This window comes from Dermacentor andersoni, chromosome 11 (assembly GCF_023375885.2).
Source record: "Dermacentor andersoni chromosome 11, qqDerAnde1_hic_scaffold, whole genome shotgun sequence".
Classification (NCBI taxonomy): Eukaryota; Metazoa; Arthropoda; class Arachnida; order Ixodida; family Ixodidae; genus Dermacentor; species Dermacentor andersoni.
The window spans coordinates 577,595-597,316 of record NC_092824.1 but is presented as its reverse complement, the minus strand read 5'-3'; the positions used below and the strand labels follow the sequence as shown (position 1 = coordinate 597,316).

Here is a 19,722-nt window from a genome sequence, read left to right as displayed (position 1 = left end):
AATGTTTGCGTTAAGGATATATTTGTTGCGCATAGAAGGAATTTGAAGTTTTGTAGTGTAGTTAACTGAATGACAGCTACACACGCACAAGAAAAAAATTGTGCCAGGACTACTTAAACTCTGCAGTGTTTGAGTTTGACGAATTCTTGCGATCTTACACATTTCGGATGACTGCAGGTCATTCATTACAGTTATACCAGCTTTTGTACTTTTTAGACATGCTGTTTGCCCCGCTTTTATACAGTGATCATAGATAACCACACCATGTTGGTAGAAGAATCCAGAATTTTAGTAAAATGGGGTTGCTCCATGTTGAGGTGCACCAGCATGTCATAGTAAGTGGAAGCCAGAAGCAGCATTTTAAGGTATTGTGCCGCACCATGTAAAGTCAAATTATTGTGCCCCCCTCCACTCTCGCTGGCAAAACCTCCTGGTGAAGCACTGTGAGGAAGCTTTCGAGGTACGCTGCGCTCTTTCCAAAACAGCGTCCGAGGCGGCCATCTATTTTGCTTACAGGACGAAAAGTCCCTGGCCATGAGTGCATCAAACATACGGAAATAGCTGTCAATTGTACTGCTGAACTTCTAGAGATTTATAGTTTTGACCTCAGGTTGCAGAACACAGCAATGCTATAGCAAGCAGTGTGGTGAAAGCTGTTTCAGGGCTCTACCACGGCATAGCCAGCACTGCATGCACATACTATACACAAGCATGAGGTTTTAGCAGCAATACTTCACAGTAAATTGTATTTGTACAACTTCACTTTGTCTTTAACACTGCCAGGCTTTAAAATACATGAGAAGAGGTCATTGTCTTTCATTTGATGTGTTTATACAAAAAAAGTGTGTGCATGGAAGGGGTTAAGGCTCCTTTGTCAAGACAAAATGCTTCCTGGCATGATAAAGTGAAGCCTTGTGCATTTCAGTCTGCAGTTGCTCACTGTACTTTCAAAAGCACAATCAGCACAGAGAGCACAGGAAAACACACAAGCAATAGTTCAGCAATTTATTTGAAACAAATGCAACTTTGTTTTACAGAAAGACCACATTCCAAAAAAGCGACCACATGCTATGCAGACAATACAGGCAACTTATGTTAATTGTACAGATGTTAACATGCCCTGCCTTTATATGTGGAAATGTTTCAAGTCTCAAAGTGTGCCCCTACTTTGTAGCTTGTCCTTGGAACAATGGATGATTCAAACAAATGCTAAATTTAGCACCATTGCCACACTGATAGAAGAAAACTACATATTAAAATGGCAACTTCTTCGAGAACAGAACAGGGTGTACAGTAAACTTCCAATAATCTGACTCTGGTTCATTTAATTTTTTCAGTTAATTCGATCCTGGTCGACGCCCATGCATTTCTATGGGATCAAACATTAATTATTTCGATCTTAAAACTGGCATTCGCCGGATGTGTTAAACAAATGCCATCTCCTCTCTGAAATGCCTATTTTTGACCCACCCGAGAAGGATTTTCAAGCAGTAACGGTAGCTGACAATGTCCGATTGTGGTACTTATCTGATTGTAACGAAGACTTTTTGTTTTCGAAGGGCGTTGAGACAAACATTGCCTAGCTGTGCAATCGATTGCGTAACTAAAACCATGGTTGTAGCATTCATATGCTTTATCGCATATCATGGCTGTAATACGGCGAAGCTGGCTTTAGAAAATCAGCTGCCATTCTAAAAAATCAGGTATGCGTAGGTTTCTACTTTGGTATGGAGTTAAGTCATTTCTACTGTGGACAAATAGGAATTTGATGCACGTTCGTTTCAGAGGCGTGTTACTCAAGCACATACTATTGCCAAATGAATCAACGGTGCTTCAGCAGGTTTTTGCATCTTAATTCGACCCGTGAGTCTCGTGAGGGTAGAATTAATGGACGTTGACTGTATACATTGCGTGATGAAGCACCAAGAAAGTTACCTTGCTCAGGTAGTGGAAAAGCATGGAAAAAGTGCTTCACACAACATCCACCGATGTTCTGTTGCAGTTGCAAAAGCTGCCTCCCTTACCTGGAACAGAATAAATTCCTTTCGAAGGCAAAATCAAACAGAAAGAGAAGTCATCAAGGCATTCCACATCCATCTTATTCAGTCTTTACAGTGTTGCTACATCACCATTTGCTTAGCCTCCTATGCCAAAAAAGGTTGTCAAAATAAAATGACCTGATTCCCATGTTTTTCACCATCAAAGCAGTGTTTACTGTCAATTATTACTGCTTTCTGTAACCTCACCTGTAAATACTGTATGTTAACACTGAGCTATATGATAAGCTTAGTGAAAGTTAAAAAATACTGGATGTTCATTTCTGTTTTTTTTAGACATAAGAAGGGGTGCTTAAAAGCGAGCCGCATTTGCAAAATGCTTGAATAAACAGCAACTACCCCGGTCATGCACTAATTGTGGCCATGCTGTCCCTGCAAACTTCTTAATCTCATCCGCATACCTACGGCTCGGCGCTAGTCAAGTGCTCCCTGTACCTCAGGCAGCACGACTGCTGCTATGCCTGTGGTAGACTAGGCCACAGAGCCGACGTCTGCCCAACGCCGGAGGACAAGCTATGCAGGAAATGTGGGGCCAACAACCCCGACGACAACCACACCTGCTCGCCTACTTGCAGCCTCTGCGGGGGCCCGCACGCTACAGCGGACAAGATTTGCAAGCAAAGATTCCAACTCCCGTACATCGTTCGGCGGAGGAGAAGGGAAAGAAATGCGGAATCCAGGAAGCGAGACCCGCCACCAGCGCAGACAAGCGCCGACAGCGAACCGGCTAGACCTTCGAGCAGGCGCTCCCCCTCGAGAAGCCGCTCGAGGTCCAGGAGCTGTTCCCGGTCCAGGCCCAGGAGCTGTTCCCGGTCCAGGTCCAGGAGCCGTTCCAGGTCCAGGTCCCGGGGCCGCTCCAGATCGGGAAGCCACTCCCGGGGCCCACAGAACAGGGTCCGATTCGAGGAGCCAGCCGGTGCTGGGAAACAAGGTGCCACTTGGGCAGACAGAGTGCGCAGTGGAGGGAGAACTGCCGTAAAGGTAACTGGGGGTGCGGCGCCAGAGCATGGTTCGTCTGAAATAGCTCAGCTTAGGAAAGAAAATGCCGAGATGCGCAGCATAATCGAGTTAATGCGAGCCGAAATAGCAGAGCTCAGAAAGGCTAATCAACCTCACCACGTCCCAGTCCCTAGTTCAACCCCCTCAGGAATCCCTTCGGCGACCCCCTCTCCCCAAACCCCTCGGGGACCTCACGCCGTTCCAGTCGCTAGTTCATCCCCCTCGGGGACCCCCTCTCCCCAAACTGCAGATGTTCCCATGGTCGTGGATGCGAGCCACTCAGGCAACCCAGCCAAAAGAAAGGCCGTTCCCAGCATGCCCGAAAATGTACCGGCTAAAGCCAAGTCCGAAGTCAGAGAAATGTTGAATTCAATCTGCTACGAGATCAAGAAGATTACCGAACGACTATCTGCAGTGGATCAGCGACTCTTGGTCGTGGATCAGAAGTTAGACGCGCAAAATGTCAAAATTCAATGCTTAGAAAACAGAATGCCAGAGATAGAGTCCAAGGTGCAGGAAATGGACATCAGGACGTCAACCCACGTACGTCCCGTTTACTTCACGGATGGCGCGTTGGTACCTACGCCGCCACCACTGCACATTCCCGGACCGATTAATAGAACCACCTCCCTCGAGACCCTAGTAGCAACGCCGGAAGGCGCTCTATACAGCAAGGATGGCGCCACACACCCAATTTAGGATTTGGCAGTGGAACTGCAGGGGACTCCGCCATAAAAAATGCACCCTGCAGCAGTTTGTTCGCACTCACAAAGAAAAGCCACATGTTATATTATTGCAAGAAACGATGACTGATCAGGTTTCACTCCCGGGATACAAAGCTCTTGCTCTCCGTGGGGATGGCAGAGGAATCTGCACATTAGTCAGCAGCAAGTTCACTTTTGTCGCACACGATCTAGGGGTCCGGCCTAGCAAGACGGAGACCTCCCTAGTAGAAGTCATCCCAAGCCAATCCAATATCTCTAGCATTTTTATACTTAACGTATATAGCAGCCCGAGCGATCACACACAACGTTTCAAAACCATCATCACTAGGGCAACGAAACTCGCCGGAAACTCTCCCCTGGTTGTGGCCGGCGATTTCAACGCCCCCTTTCACGCGTGGAACTACACGCACGACACGGTCAAGGGTAAAAGTTTGTGGCAGGAGGCGGGAGATGCGGGACTCTCTCTATTGACGGACCCAGCCTTTCCCACCAGACGGGGCACCTCCTCGACCAGGGACTCTGTCCCGGATCTCGCCTTTGTTAAAAACGCTGTCTCAGCCATGTGGTCGAATCTGCTCATAGACCTCGGTAGTGATCACTACATCACGGTCACCAGCTTACAAGTGGAGCAGAAAAGAAAGAAGGCATTCTCGGTGCCTGACTGGGACAAATTCCGTGAGGTTCGCAAGGCCCGCGCCGCCCGTGGAGAAAAGCCGGAGAGTCTCGTCCAGTGGTGCGCACTAATTCGGCAAGATGTCTGCTCCACCACCAAAACCATAGAGACGGATCTACAGACAGACAAAATGGATAGTAGGCTAGCACACCTTCTCGAGGCTAAGCAATCACTTCTCGAGAGGTGGAAAAGCCAACGCTTGAATCGCAAGCTCAGAAAAAAGATAGCCGAGATCAACAAGCAGATCGACGAGCACTGCCAAGCCCTGTCTAGGCAGCAATGGGACGAAATTTGCAATTCAATCGACGGGCAGATGCGCACGGGAGGGAAGTGGAATCTTCTCAAACACTTGCTCGACGACTCCGGCACCAAGTCAAACCAGAGAACTGTCCTGGCTAAAGCACTCCACGAAGCCAAGAAGTCGTCTTCGGAAAAGGACATGCTGGAGATCTTGGCTAAGAAGTACCTGCCGCTCAAAACTGTGGCCGATGAGGCGGCATACCCAGTATACAAAGGGAAGCCGAACTCCGCGCTGGACGAGCCTTTCAAGATCAGTGAAATCCGCCGCGCCCTACACGACCTCAATGGTAGGTCAGCACCCGGCCCGGATAACATTAACAACAAGGCTCTCAGAAACCTAGAGGACGCATCGATCGAGTTTCTTACAGATGAGATAAATCGGATTTGGGAGCAGGGAATTGTACCTGAAGAATGGAAGTTGGCGAAGGTCATACTAATCCCAAAGCCCGGTAAACCGCCGAGCCTGGACAACCTCCGCCCAATCTCGCTGACGTCATGTGTAGGAAAGGTGGCCGAGCACGCCATCCATAACAGAATTGCCGAGTATATCGAGTCCAACGACCTTTTCCCTCACAACATGATAGGCTTCAGGCCAGGCCTCTCCACCCAGGACGCCATGAAGCTTATCAAGATCCAAATCCTGGAACGCTGCACTCGGGACACGAGAGCCATCCTTGGTTTGGACCTGGAGAAGGCCTTTGATAACATCCGTCACGAGTTCGTCCTCGACGCCATCTCCAAGCTCGACCTGGGCTCGTCCTTCCATGCCTTCGTCAGATCTTTCTTGAGCGACCGATGCGCCATCCTCAAGGCTGGAGATTTGGAATCGGAGAAAATGGAGCTGAGCAGAAGAGGCACCCCCCAGGGGTCAGTCATCTCACCACTCCTCTTCAACATCGCAATGGTCGACCTCTCAAGGTATCTAGGCCAGGTCCAGGGCATCGGTCACACGATCTACGCGGACGACATCACTGTCTGGTGCGCGGGTGGCAGTAACGGACAAGTCGAAGCCGCTCTCCAGGAAGCTGTCGACACTACAGAGCGCTTTCTAACCGGCACGGGACTCCGGTGCTCCCCAAAGAAATCGGAGCTCCTTCTCTACAGCCCAAGTAGAAAGGGCCGCAAGCCACAGAACTGGAAACCCCCCACTGAAATTGACATTAATCTCTACACCAATTGCGGAGATCCTATTCCCAAAGTCGCGTCCATTCGAATCTTGGGAATGACACTCGAAGGGGCGGGCACGAATAGCATCACCATTCACAAACTAGCTAAAAAGACGGATAGCGTCATCGGTCTAATCAGGCGGGTAGCTAACAGAAGGAGAGGCCTGAGCGAAGAGAATCTGTTAAGGCTAGTACACGCTTTCTTGCTGTGCCATTTTACGTACGTAGCGGCCATGCACGTCTGGAAGAGGGCCGAGCGAGACAAGCTAAATGCCATGATAAGGAGGGGGATCAAGAGCACGCTCGGGTTACCAAACTACACACGCACCGACCGACTCCTGGAGTTGGGTATTCATAATACCCTGGAAGAGATTGCAGAAGCACAAGAAAGGGCACAGATTCTCAGGCTCTCCGGCACCAGGGCGGGCAGACGACTCCTAACTGAGATGGGCGTCCCCCCGGCCACTGTCGAAAACGCCTACCAGGGCCTTCCAAAAGAGCAGAAAGATAACATCATCATATCGCCCGCCCCGCGCAATATGCATCCCCAGCGCAACGTACAAAGAAGGAATGCCAGAGCGGTGGCGCTCCTACGCCGCGCAACAGAACTCCCTGGCGGCTGCTGCTTCGTTGACGCGGCCCAGTATGGCAACAGCAACAATTTCGCGGTAGTGTCAATCAACCACAGGGGTTCGACCGTTAACGCCGCTTCGGTACGAAGCACGTCGTCGCATGCGGCCGAGCAAGTGGCCATTGCCTTGGCCCTCCTGGACGACGGACATGCCAATATCTTTAGCGACTCCAGGGCAGCCATCCGCGCCTTCAGCGTTGGCGCCGTGTGTAAGGAAGCCTTTCGCATCCTCGACGGCAAAAGCATCGCCACCCACACTCTCACGTGGTTCCCCGCTCACATGGGATCCATCATGGGAGGCCCCACAAACCTCAACGAGCTGGCCCACTCCAAGGCGCGAGGTCTCGCTTTCCGCGACCATGGAGAACTCCAACGCCGGCCCGCAGTGGTGGAGAACAGAGATCAACCGACCACATACAACGAAATTGCGCAGCACTTTTATCTCGGCAGGAGAGACGTGTATCTGTCAGCAGTTTTCTCGAGATTCTCTCTTTTTATTTAGCTTCAACCGTTGTTGAATGGAAAGGAAATTTATACCGACAAAAATCTGGCATTTGCATTGGCTCCAAGGTTGCACCGGTACTAACTAACATTTTCCTAGGTAGCGTAGACAGAAATATAGAAAGTAACCTAGATGACCGAACATTGAAAGTGTTAAGATATGTTGATGATTTTCTCATCTTTGTGAAGAGTACTAATCTCCAACAAATGATTCATAATATACTTCAAGTATTCCACAAATGTGGCTCAGGACTAGTTTTCACACATGAAGTGCCGGATAAGAACGAATTACAATTTTTAGATATGAGGCTCAACTTAACTGATACGCATGTGTGCTGGATGTATTGCCCAAGGTCAGAAAAACCAATTTTAAATTTTCACTCCGCACATTCCAAGGTTGTAAAATATGGCATTGCGTTTTCGGTTTTATTTTCCGCACTTTCGAAATCGTGTTTTCACAAGACGTCTAAGAGTTTCTTAACACAACTGGAGCGTTTGAGAGCGGCAGGTTTTCGAGAGGATGCTATCCGCATGACAGTACAGAAGCTGGTTAAACGTGTGAAATTACGAGCACCCTCAAGAATGAATAATCCAGAGCCTGCTGACAAGAAGAAAAAACTGGTTGTAATTCCATATGTGCATAAACTATCCCATAATCTCAGGAATGTAGCAGGCAGATTTGATATAAAGGTTGTTTTTTCTGCCCCTAACAAGTTGATCAAAATTTGTGGTAAGATCGATAGGAAATTGGCCCAGGCTGCCTCCACTCATGCTGGGAAAGGCTGTACTGTTAAGCATACGTCCCCGTTTGTGCACTGTAGAATGGGAGCTGTTTACGAACTTCCATTTTCCTGCGGTCACGTATATATCGGTCAAACAGGTCGTTGCCTCAATATTAGATTGTCTGAACATAGGCGCTCACTAACGGGTAATGCCTACTCGCATGTCGCGCGGCATTGCTCTGAGTATGGCTGCACTCCAATATATAAAGACACCACAATACTTTCCACGCACAAAAATCAGACTACGAGGGAGATTATTGAGGCCTTCTATATCAGAAAAAAAGGGTAGCGCTGTGTAAGCATGCCATCGATAAATTTGCATGATAGTGAATTTGAATTTTTAAGCAGCTTCATAACGTAGCATTAGATTAAATGGTTTTGCGTGTTTTTTTGCCTGCGCACTGATAATGACGCCATGGATGGGAGAGCACGTGGCTATGGGTTGTGTACTTAAGTGTATGTATGCCTTCGAATAAAGTTAGTTGTGAGTTCAGCGCTGTCCTGTGTGTTCCTGCCTTCTGTCGTCGTTTTTTTGCGCTGCCCCTTCAAGATGTTCAACCAGTACCAACTCGCCCAAATGTCGATCCTCAAAGGCAATGCCGATGACGCCTTCAACTTGCTCGTATTTAACAACGTGGCGACGGTGGGTGCAGTTATAAAAGAGTGCCGCCGCCTGGAACTCGCTAAAAGCCGACGTATCGACCAACAGTTTGCCCGTCTGCCCAACACCCCAGCGACATCTTCCTGTGCCGACGCTCCTCGTCCAAACAACACTGGCGATGTTACCAGGATTGTCCGGCGTGAGATCGAGGCCGCCTGTCCGGCTGCCTTCGACTCCAGCCCCTCCAATGCACCTGCAGTTACTGTTTCCCTGATCCAGGCAGTTGTCCGCCAGGAGTTCGCCAACATGGATATTTACACCATCTGCTCGGCCCATCGCCCTGATACCCACCCGGCTTCTTCGATTCCGCCCCGTCCCGCACCTTCTTACACACCACGTTTCCGCAACCCCTCTGAATGGCGCACCGCAGATGACAAGCCAATTTGTTTTCACTGCCATCGAATTGGGCACATTTCTCGGCACTGTCGCAGGAGTTCCCCGAACCAGTCTACATATACTGCCTACTCTCGCCCCCCAGGTGGCCTTTCTCGTCCCTATGCTGCCCGCTCAGATAATGCCGCCACCGATTCTCCTGCGCCGAGCCGCCCCTATTCTCGTTCTCCTTCGCCCCAACGACGACAATCTCGCTCCCCCCCAGCCCCGTCGCTCCTATTCGCCGACTCCCTTCGGACGCCGCTCCCAGCCGGAAAACTAGACGATGCAGCGCCTCGAGGTGACGCTGCATTGCTCCCTACGTCGCCAAATCCTCTCCTGACGTTGCCCACTTATCTGAACCTTCTTGACGTGCAAGTCGACGGTGTTCCTGTATCTGCTCTCATAGACCCTGGGGCGCATTTGTCGGTAATGAGCGCTGACCTTCGTAACCGGCTGAGGAAAATAATCACGCCCGCCACGACGCCTGTTGTCCGTGTCGCCGATGGCGGAACAGCCCCTGTAATTGGTATGTGTGCCACCCGCGTCTCCTTCGCCGATCGCTCCACTACCGTGCTATTCACAGTCATCGCTCACTGTCCCCACGACATCATCCTCAGCTTAGACTTCCTCTCCGCACATTCTGCTCTCATCGATTGCTCCGCCAGTACTCTCCGCCTCGACCTGCCTGTTCTGGATCCCACTAAACAACACCCTACTCGCCTCAGTTCCGTCGACTTCGTTCGCTTGCCACCTTCGGCACTGACTTACGTTGACTTCGTGTCATCCCCACCAGTCCTCGACGGTCACTACATCGCGGCTCCTATGCAAGACGTCCTCCTTACGCACGGGATCACAGTACCGCATACAGTTTTATCTATGAAGGCGAATTGCGTCTGCCTGCCAGTGGTCAATTTTGGCTTGACGACACAAGTGCTGCCACGCGGGATGTCTCTGGCCCAACTTTGCTCATTCGAGGATCACTTTGTAGCATCGATTTCAGTAGACAATTCAGCCGATCCTCCTCCACCATCGCAGTCGGCAACTTGTACCACCGCGAACTTACAGAAAATGATTGCACCCGACATGCCGTCCGAGCAGGCTCGGGCGCTCTACCGCGTTCTGATTTCCTACCAAGATATTTTTGACTTTAACGATCATCCTTTGGCCCAAACAACAGCTGTTAAACATTGCATTAATACCAGCGATGCCCCTCCTATTCATCGCCGCCCGTATCGAGTATCACCGACTGAGCGTCAAGTTATTCACACAGAAATTTGCAAACTGCTTGCCAAGAACATTATTGAACCGTCATGTAGTCCATGGGCGTCACCTGTTGTGCTGGTAAAAAAGAAGGATGGCTCATGGCGCTTTTGCGTGGATTATCGGCACCTTAACAGGGTTACCAAAAAGGACGTGTATCCCCTACCTGGGATTGATGACGCCCTTGACTGCCTCCACGGTGCTCGCTATTTCTCCTCTATTGACCTTCGCTCCGGCTACTGGCAGATTGCCGTGGACGATCTCAACCGCGAGAAGACTGCCTTTGTAACACCCGACGGTCTTTATCAATTCAATGTGATGCCGTTCGGTCTATGTAACGCTCCTGCCACTTTTGAATGCATGATGGACTCCCTTCTTCACGGTTTCAAATGGTCCACGTGCCTGTGCTACTTGGACGACGTTATAGTATTCTCCCCAACATTAGCTACGCACCTCGAGCACCTCTCAGCAGTCCTGGACGTTTTTCGGCGAGCCGGTCTGCAACTCAACGCATCGAAGTGCCAATTCGGCCGTCGCCAGGTTACCGTCCTTGGACATCTCGTTGATGCGAACGGAGTGCAACCGGACCCAGGCAAGATCCATGCTGTTACGCACTTCCCTGTTCCAAAGTGTGTCAAGGATGTGCGCAGCTGCATCGGCCTTTGCTCGTACTTCCGCCGTTTCGTGAAAAATTTCGCGGCCATAGCACGACCACTAACTGAGCTTTTGAAAAAAGACGCCCCTTTCCAGTGGGGCGATAACGAGGCCTCTGCATTCTCGCTTCTAATCAACCGTCTCACAACGCCTCCCGTTCTGGCCCATTTCGATTCTTCTGCGCCTACCGAAGTCCGTACTGATGCCAGCGGTCACGGAATTGGCGCAGTACTGGCACAACGCCAGCGTGGCCATGACCGTGTTATCGCTTGCGCCAGCAGGCTCCTCTCGCCTGCGCAGCGCAACTATTCTATCACTGAGCGTGAGTATCTGGCCCTAGTTTGGGCGGTTGCGAAGTTCCGCCCATACTTATATGGCCGCCCCTTTTTCGTTGTCACAGACCATCACGCGCTTTGCTGGTTATGCTCATTGAAAGACCCTACAGGAAGAATTGGCCGCTGGGCCTTACGCCTCCAAGAATATTCGTTCTCTGTCACCTACAAATCTGGCCGACTACACAAGGACGCTGACTGCCTGTCTCGCTACCCGGTAGACGAGCCTGACGCCGCCGACAGTAGTACCGCCAACGGCATTTTCTCTAAGTCTGCCTTCGCTAACATCGCCGATGAGCAGTACCGAGACCTATCGCTGCGAGTACTCATGGAGCGTCTGCGCTCTACACCTACCGACGCATCCGTTCGCTGATATGTCCTCCAGGGCGGCATTCTGTACCGAAGGAACTTCCTCCCCGATGGCCCTGATCTTCTTCTTGTCGTGCCAAAACATCTACGACAGACTGTGCTCTTTGAGATGCATGACGCACCCACTGCAGGACATCTTGGGGTAACCCGCATGTACGACCGCGTCCGCCGCCGCTTCTTTTGGCCTGGTCTCGCTCGCTCCGTCCGACGCTATGTTGCTGCCTGTGATCCCTGCCAGCGTCGAAAAACACCTCAGGTGCTACCTTCAGGTCATCTCCAGCTGATCACCATCCCTGTGGAACCGTTCTTTCGTGTTGGATTAGACCTCCTCGGTCCCTTTCCCACGTCAACCTCTGGGAACAAATGGGTAGCCGTCGCAATTGATTATGCCACCCGATACGCTATCACGCGGGCTCTCCCTACCAGTTGCGCCACTGACGTCGCAGACTTTCTCTTGCGTGACATTATCTTAGTGCATGGCGCCCCGCGACAGCGCGCTTACTGACCGTGGTCGTAACTTCCTTTCGAAAGTTATCGCCGACTGTGCGTTCGTGCTCTATTCAACACAAGCTGACTACCTCATACCATCCTCAAACCAATGGCCTGACAGAGCGATTAAACCGTACTCTTACCGACATGCTGTCCAAGTACGTTTCGAAGGACCACCACGACTGGGACGTTGCCCTGCCTTACGTCACATTTGCTTATAATTCTTCCCGGCACGACACCGCCGGATTTTCTCCATTTTATCTACTCTACGGTTGCGAACCGACCTTGCCCCTTGACACGGTACTTCCTCCTGCTGCGATCTCAACAACCGAGTATGCACGCGACGCCATCGCCCTCGCCGACCATGCACGCCAGGTTGCCCGTGCTCAACTGATGGACTCGCAAACCACGCAGCAGCGTCAGTACAATGCCCGCCACCGTGACGTACAGTTTTCGCCTGGTGCACCCGTGCTCCTGTGGTCGGCCTCTCGTCACGTCGGACTTTCAGAAAAGCTCCTTTCGCGATACACAGGGCCCTACCGCCCTGTGTACTTCAGTCGGTGCAGATGGATCAAAGTGGGCAAGTATGGGAGAGGTGGTCAGAAACCTGATGAGAGCGGCAAACGCATGAGTCTGCTCCGGGCCCCATGAGAATGGCGTGTTCTTTTTGATCTGTCAAAGGCCGAGCACTGTTGGCAATGTTTTTGATGAAACGATGTGGCAGAATGTGGCACAGGGAAACTGTGTATGGCTCGAACGTTTTCCGAATCTGGTTGGGCACGAGATGTGTCAATGAGGTGCCCCAACACGGTAATCTGACGGTGCCCAAATTGACACTTAGTGGAGTTGGAGGCCGGCTTTTCAGAAGACCGCAACAGTGGCAGTGAGTCGGGTAAGGCGGCTGCCGAACATGGGAGAAAAAGCAGCTTCGTCAAGGTAACAAAGACAGGTGGTCCATTTGTAGCATCGCAGAAGAGAGTCCATCACAAGTTCAAATGTCGCAGGAGCATTGCATAGGCAAAAGGGCATGACTTTGAACTGATATAAGCCATCCGGTGTGATGAAGGCTGTCTTCAACCATTTCATCAACCGAAATCTGCCAGTAGCTGGATCGAAGATCGATGGACAATAAGTATTTAGCTCTGTGCAAGCAGTCCAAGGCGTCATCGATGCATGGTAGTGGGTAGACGTCTGTTTGTGTGATCTCATTCAAGTGCCAATAATCGATGAACTTATGCCAGGCACCATCTTTCTTTTTTCACACCGATGACAGGCAAAGGGTTGGCTGATGGCTCGATGACCCCTTTGCGGGGCGTTTTGCCCACCTCTGATTGGATGACTCGACGTTCAGCATGCAATGCACGATAGGGACGCTGACAAATAAAATTTGTGTCTCCAGTGTTTATATGGTAGTGAACAACAGATGTTCAGCCTAAAGGCCTGTTGCCGAAATCAAAGATTCCACTGTACGATTCAAGCAGGAGACGTATGTCCCTGGCCTGTGCAGAGGTGAGGTTAAGTGCAGTCATTTTCACAAAGTCGTCCGTTAAGGAACCAGAGCTGGGAGCTGCGATTGGCACCAATAAACTACTCTCAGAATTCAGACTCTCAATATCGAATTCAGAACCACTAGACACGCTGTCCAAGAACATGCTGACCGGAATCACTTGAGGGCACAGGCTGAAATTCAGAAGCGGTAAAACAATGTCATTATTAGTAACCGTGACCGGTTCAAAGCACATTGATGATGGGGTGAAGCACATATTCACCATCAGGAACCTGTGCCTGGGCGGTCAAAGTGACATAAGCAACTGCTTCGGGTGACAGACGCACATCACAAAGCGACCACAAGTGCGGTGGGGCGGTGCTCGGAGCATCGGCGAGTTGAGGCCATTCTAACTGAAGAACGCCGGCCGTGCAGTCGAGGAGAGCAGAATGAGTGGATAAAAAGTGAAGTCCTAGGATAACGTTGTGAGGGAAGATGTTGCTCACAGCAAAGAGAACAGAAGTAAGGCCAGCTATACTTGCAGTAGACATTCCAAGAACCAGCATTCCACCGTCAGCCATATGAAGCACTCGGGCAGCTGCTGGGGTGAGGACCTTCTTTAAACGACTACGCAGGCTAGCACTCATCACAGGTATGTGGGCTCCACTGTCGATGAGTGCTTGGACAGCTATGCTGTCTATTTTACCGCCAATTACACTTCTCCTTGTGTGCATAGACAGAGGATTTTGCTGCAGCATTAGGCAATGCAGCACCACTTCCGAGGGCTGCATTTCTTAGTTTTACGAACGGGTGCAGCCAATCGCCACAGGGGACGAAAAGCGACGTGGCTGTGGCGAACGCAAAGATGGGCGACATGTTTGCGGTGAACGAGACTGGTGTCTGTGCGGCAATGGTGAGCAACTGTACCACATGTTCCTAGCAGTGTTGGCGCTGTTAGATTCGGCGGTGGGCGAAACATTGTGGGCATTTTCATCAAAACGGCTCAGGTTGGTTGGCATGCGAAGTGTTAAGGGCCACGAGTTGTGACAGTATCAGGCGACATGACCAACGCGGTGGCAGGTGAAACATATCGGCTGGTCGTCCGCAGTTCTGTACTCAGTCAGGTTGCGATAACGAGGAGAGAAGCGTTGGGGTGGAGCAAAAATAGTAGAAGGGTTTGTTAGCTCTGGGATTGGCAACAGCACAGACAGAACGTAAGCCAATGTTTTCAAGTTCCTGGTGAATGATGGCTTGTAAGGGGACTGAAAATGTTGTAGCATCAGGGATAGGCGAACAGAAATGCAGGCGCCATTGCATCCAGTTCACGTCAACGATTCGCACCACATCCTCCGATGGCGACGCATGCTGCTGTGTGGGTTGATCTTCACACGTCGGCGTTGCAGCAGTAGTGGGAAGTCTGGCGAATGGTTGCAAGATGCATCAGCTTTTGGCGTGCTGGAATTGACGGCACTCTTTAAGGATAACATCAACTGTAGAGCAGCTTTTGCACATGAGCAGATGTCGTGATCGGGTTTGCTTTACGACAAAGTGCCAGCATGTCCTGGATGTACAAGAGATAGGACCCCATGGGGGATCGGGCACAGGAGGTCTGTTCCTGTTTTGCGTCAATTTTACGGCCGGCTGGTTTCCCAAACAACTCTGTCAACTTCTCTTTGCATTGGTCCCAGCTGGTTAGCTCCTCTTTGTGGTTTTCATACCACACCTTTGCCGTGCCTGTTAGGTAGAACAACAGGTTAACTAGCACACACGTGGGGTCCCATCTGTTGATTCCACTCACACGTTCGTACATAGCCACCCACTTTTCAACATCGGTGCCATTGGTCCCACAGGAAGTTCCAGGATCCTTGGGTTGCACAACAACCTTGGCTATGCCCGATGACAAGGTACAGCAAGATGCTACTTTACCCCCAGATGTCACCTCTTATGACATTTCAAGGCAGCGAGACTGAGACTGCACTGTATTCAGCGGCACTGACAACCATGATGTAGAGGATCGACTTTCCCCCTATGTACAACACATCAGCAGAATAAGAACAAGGAAATGCCCCACACAGGTGCATGGCACTAAACTGGACGCATTACCTGCTGTATGCAAGAGAGAATGAGGAAGAATGAGCTTCCCGTTACTCGTTACTCCTCAGCACCTACCTGCAACTGTTTTTATGGGCACAGCATTGAAGCTGCAATTGAGGTAATGCCTAACACCACATGAAATACAAAGCACAATACGTCAACACAGAGAAACCAAAACAACTGCACACACTTCTCACCGAAATAGACACAACACCTGGTTTCTTTGCATCTGAGCTGAAACGGGTGAATCCCAAACTCTGTGTCACATAACATCTGAGAGAATTAGCTGCTACGAGAGAACCAATGAGATTAATCTGGCGCGCTATGCATGCAACTTTAGCCTAATGGATAAAGAATTGGGCTGCTGCTGCACTAAGGACGCAGATTAACGACCCACCATCAGGCACATTAACTATTATTGAGCCTATCGTACTGGATGTACGAAGAAGCCAGGAGACAGCTCATGATAATGCTTTGCATAAGAGACAACAAACCTGAACCGACGTTTTCTACCTTGTGCTTGCAATGCTCTACCAAGTGAGCTTCAACGGCAGTTGTCCCAATGTCAATTTTCTTGGATAGCTGCGCATATGTACTAAGCATAGCCCTGGGAGTGCTAGGCAGCAGCACTCACAGTTATGATGGCAGATGTGTAGTATCCTTTAAAACACCCACATTACAAAGCACATCATCTTAGAAGCTGGCAACTGGCTAATAAACACTCGTTTTCTACCATGAGGCCTTTAGGCAGCCGAAATCAAAACATTTGTATCTGATGAGCGAGAAAAATCAGGGGAATCATGCAGCTCAATTTTTTGTTTATAACAAGCGTGTGATGGCAACAGACAACGAAGCAACAGTGAGTATATAGAAAAATGGGTTAGAGCTGACGACAATCATTGGCAGCTCACACTATAATGCTTTCTCTACAATGTATTGTCTCAAGACATCTGGCAGCAAATCTTCTGGATTCTTCTACTATGTCTTTTGCAGCTGAAATTTTAAATGTGTGTAATACTTCACGGCAACTTAGAACACTTAAATGTTAAGCATCTCCATACCTTAAATTTGTGGACCAGCTTTACCTTTCTAGAACAATAACTCTCTGGTGTCATACATCACTCAAACCAACTAATTCTCACTCAAACCACTACTAATTAAGTCTACCTTTAGATGAGCAATACCTGCATTAGACGCAGCAGCATACCCTTTTAGCAAATGGATATACATACCACGCTCAGACTGAGCAAACCAAACAAACCAACAGCAACCAGTACTTGTGTCCATTTGTCTGTAACGAGGCAGAGACGGGCCAGGTCTCGATAAACACAACAAATAAAAGGTGCAGCAGAGGAATTAAGCAGAAGCTGTAAAGACAGCAGCAAAGTGAAACAAATTAGACAAGTTTGCACACAGTCAGCGGTCTGGGCCGAGGACAATTCACAACGTTACTGCCACAATTAGAAGCAAATGCTCCTCATGCAACAAGAAAAAACACGTTTTAGCTGTAAACAGCACGACTGCGCGGAGTTGGTTGATATTCTAAAAATAGCACAGACAACAATTAAAGCAGACACACTACTTGTGTCATCTGTCTTCTTGCTGTTTTTACAATATCGGTCACGGTTGCAAAGCTACGCACATGATCTATGAACGAAAGCAACGGACGTGCATATAAAGCTTGGTGAGCCGATTCATAGTAATACATGTTAAATTTTGAAAGTTCCCGTAAAAGGGATACTAGCAGCAGCAGTAAAGTGGGTTCGTTTACGATCACTGCGGGACCTGCGAAACGGTTTCGTGTTCCTTCGAATTTCGAGATCACATCGACCGCAGCTCGAATGCGCAACTGCTTTTTTACGTGTCAGCAAGAGAACGGGTAATCGCACGACACTTACCGTTGCTCCAAGTACGTCGCGGTAGCACCAGCAGCTGGGCAACAAATGTCATCAAGCCCTGGCCCACCGCAGTGTCCGTAACTTGAAGCTTCTAAGCATTCGCCGAAAACAAAAAGCAGGCCACATCCATACGTACGCGCGCGAAGGAGACGCAAGCCATGCCGTCTGAGTTCGAGAGTAGTTATTTTATAAAAACAAAAAAAACAACAACAATGTGACGTCACATTCGGTAAAGGTAACTTGTCCTCCTTTCTCACCTTCTCTCAGCTAACGCATGCGCAGCGACCACGGAGCCCTCGGGGGCGATGTTCAGGTGTGCCAGCCTAGTAATCGTCACTTCCTCCGCAACAGGAAGTGGGTCGGCTGCGAGCGCCGTCTCTCCTCGACTACCCTGAACTACGGGAGCCTCCGCTCCAATGGGAAGACTAGCGACGCGGCAGGCATCTGCCGGTAGTCATGAGATGCCGTTTCCGCTGAATCGACCAATGAGAACAGCGCAAGTTTATTGGGTTCTTACTTTTACCACGCACCAATCAGGAGCGGCTAACCCGTCGGCGGGCAGACAGAAGGCGCGCAAATTCGATGGCTGCGCGCCGCCATTACGGCGCTTCGTTCTGCTTTTGTGCTGAATTGTGGCGACGTCCGTAGCGACTGGTGATCGGTGTTATCTCTGTCGGACTCACGACCCACTTGTGTGTGCACGCCTGTCGTTACTTAGCAGCGGTGCTAACAAGCGAGCTTCTCGATGGACACCTGAAAGAGCGTGTGGGAGTCATGTACCGACGACATTTTGCCCAAAGGTGAGCTGCCGCTCTTTCCTTTCTGCGTAAAAAAAACTCCGTCGATGTTCATCAATCGGCACCATAGCGCGGCTGATCTTCGTGCAGCGTCACACGTGCCTCGAGGCAGGTTTGTCTTCCGGCGATTACTCAGAGCGGGCGCGCGCACGGCAGCTGTCGAGGAGGGCGCCTTGGAAACGCGCGAACGAGCGATGGCGCGCATGCGACGTCAGTTGTATCGATGGTGCCGCTTATGTTTGGTTGTCCATGAGATAGTATGAAGCCATGTGACATGTGATGATAAGCGGTTATAGGATTGTATTCACGGTAAAACGGGTGACTGCGTAAAAGCGAGACGACCAGAAGGAAACGGGCGAAGCGCGGATCATCTGTTCGCCCTGTCCCTCAATGTGCAACAACTGCCTCAAGTTCGCATAGTAGTTTGCAGTGACATTTATCTGCAGCCAAAGTTGGATTACTCCGTTAGTGGCTCTTTGTCTGGCGTGAACGAGCTGCTCGGGAGTGCGCGTGTATGGTCTGGCACAAAGTCATGCTTTGTTAAAGAGCCGCGTAGTCCGAGTGCCTGTACTCCCCAGTTATCCGTGCACGACTTGCTTAATTGAAAATAGCCATGTGAAATTAGTATAGGTTGGCGTATTAAGAGGACTCGTATTTTTTTTTTTATCTGTTCACTTAAGCTCACCGGCAGTCGCGTCCACTTGCACTGATTCACACTCGGAGTGACTCTTGTGTCTTGCATGGTGCGACGCCGGCCTCGTTGAATAACACTGGTGTAATGGGGTGATTACCTGGTCGAGGTGAAAACGTATCCTTGACAGTCATTGATAGGAACCGATACAAGAAACACATGCTTTTCTACTGGGCATCGCAATGCCAGACCGACATAATCTCGACTTGCACGTGCAGTGTGATTGAACATAATCAACATCAAAATGCAATCACTACGGTATATTAGCGAGGGAATATGCTAGGCAACTCTAGCGTGCTAACGATGCAATCTGAATAGTAAAAAAAAAGAAAAAATACACGTCAACAAACATGCCCGCTTGTGTTTCTCATCATATGTGTGTGCTCGATTTGCGTTGTTGCCACTGCTTCTAACCATCTTGCATACCTGCCAAATTTTATTATTTTATTGTAAAGTGCTCGATTTTTAGAGCTCGTGCATGACTCTTGTATTGGCTTTTGTAAATGGTCTTGGGCAAAAAAAAAAAAAGAAATAGGACACAGACGCCAAAATAAAATACATTGACAGGCATACTCTCGCAACTGATTTTTATTTTCCCCGACGCTTCACTTATTATTCTCAGGCATGGAAACAGGAACATACACAGGTGAGGTCACACAAGATAAAAACAAAACCTAATCATATCCTATCATGTACCAACTGGCCCAGCAGCAGACGTTACTAAACTATCTTGTATTGACATCGATAATGTTTAGTTTTTCATTTGCATCTAGTTTAGGGAA

At 49.7% G+C, this 19,722-nt stretch overlaps 1 protein-coding gene and 1 long non-coding RNA gene across 3 annotated transcripts in view; one reads left to right on the top strand and one right to left on the bottom strand.

Moving 5' to 3' along the window:
• Positions 1 to 991: 991 nt before the first annotated feature.
• On the bottom strand, positions 992 to 17,866 carry LOC140214071 (uncharacterized). Of its 2 annotated transcripts, none has more exons than XR_011890991.1 (3): positions 17,453 to 17,866; positions 16,787 to 16,921; positions 992 to 2,024 (listed from the first exon to the last, which is right to left on the bottom strand). It is a non-coding gene; the product is annotated as an uncharacterized lncRNA (long non-coding RNA). The 2 variants fall into 2 exon arrangements; XR_011890990.1 differs by having other exon boundaries at positions 16,787 to 16,845.
• A 162-nt stretch (positions 17,867 to 18,028) lies between these two features.
• LOC126517477 (myb-related protein B-like) overlaps positions 18,029 to 19,722 on the top strand; it is a 293,223-nt gene continuing 291,529 nt past the window's right edge. Inside the window, exon 1 of the mRNA XM_072285352.1 lies at positions 18,029 to 18,252. Coding sequence (XP_072141453.1) covers positions 18,227 to 18,252 — 26 coding nt within the window. The 5' untranslated portion in view covers positions 18,029 to 18,226. The remainder of the gene's footprint in view (positions 18,253 to 19,722) is intronic.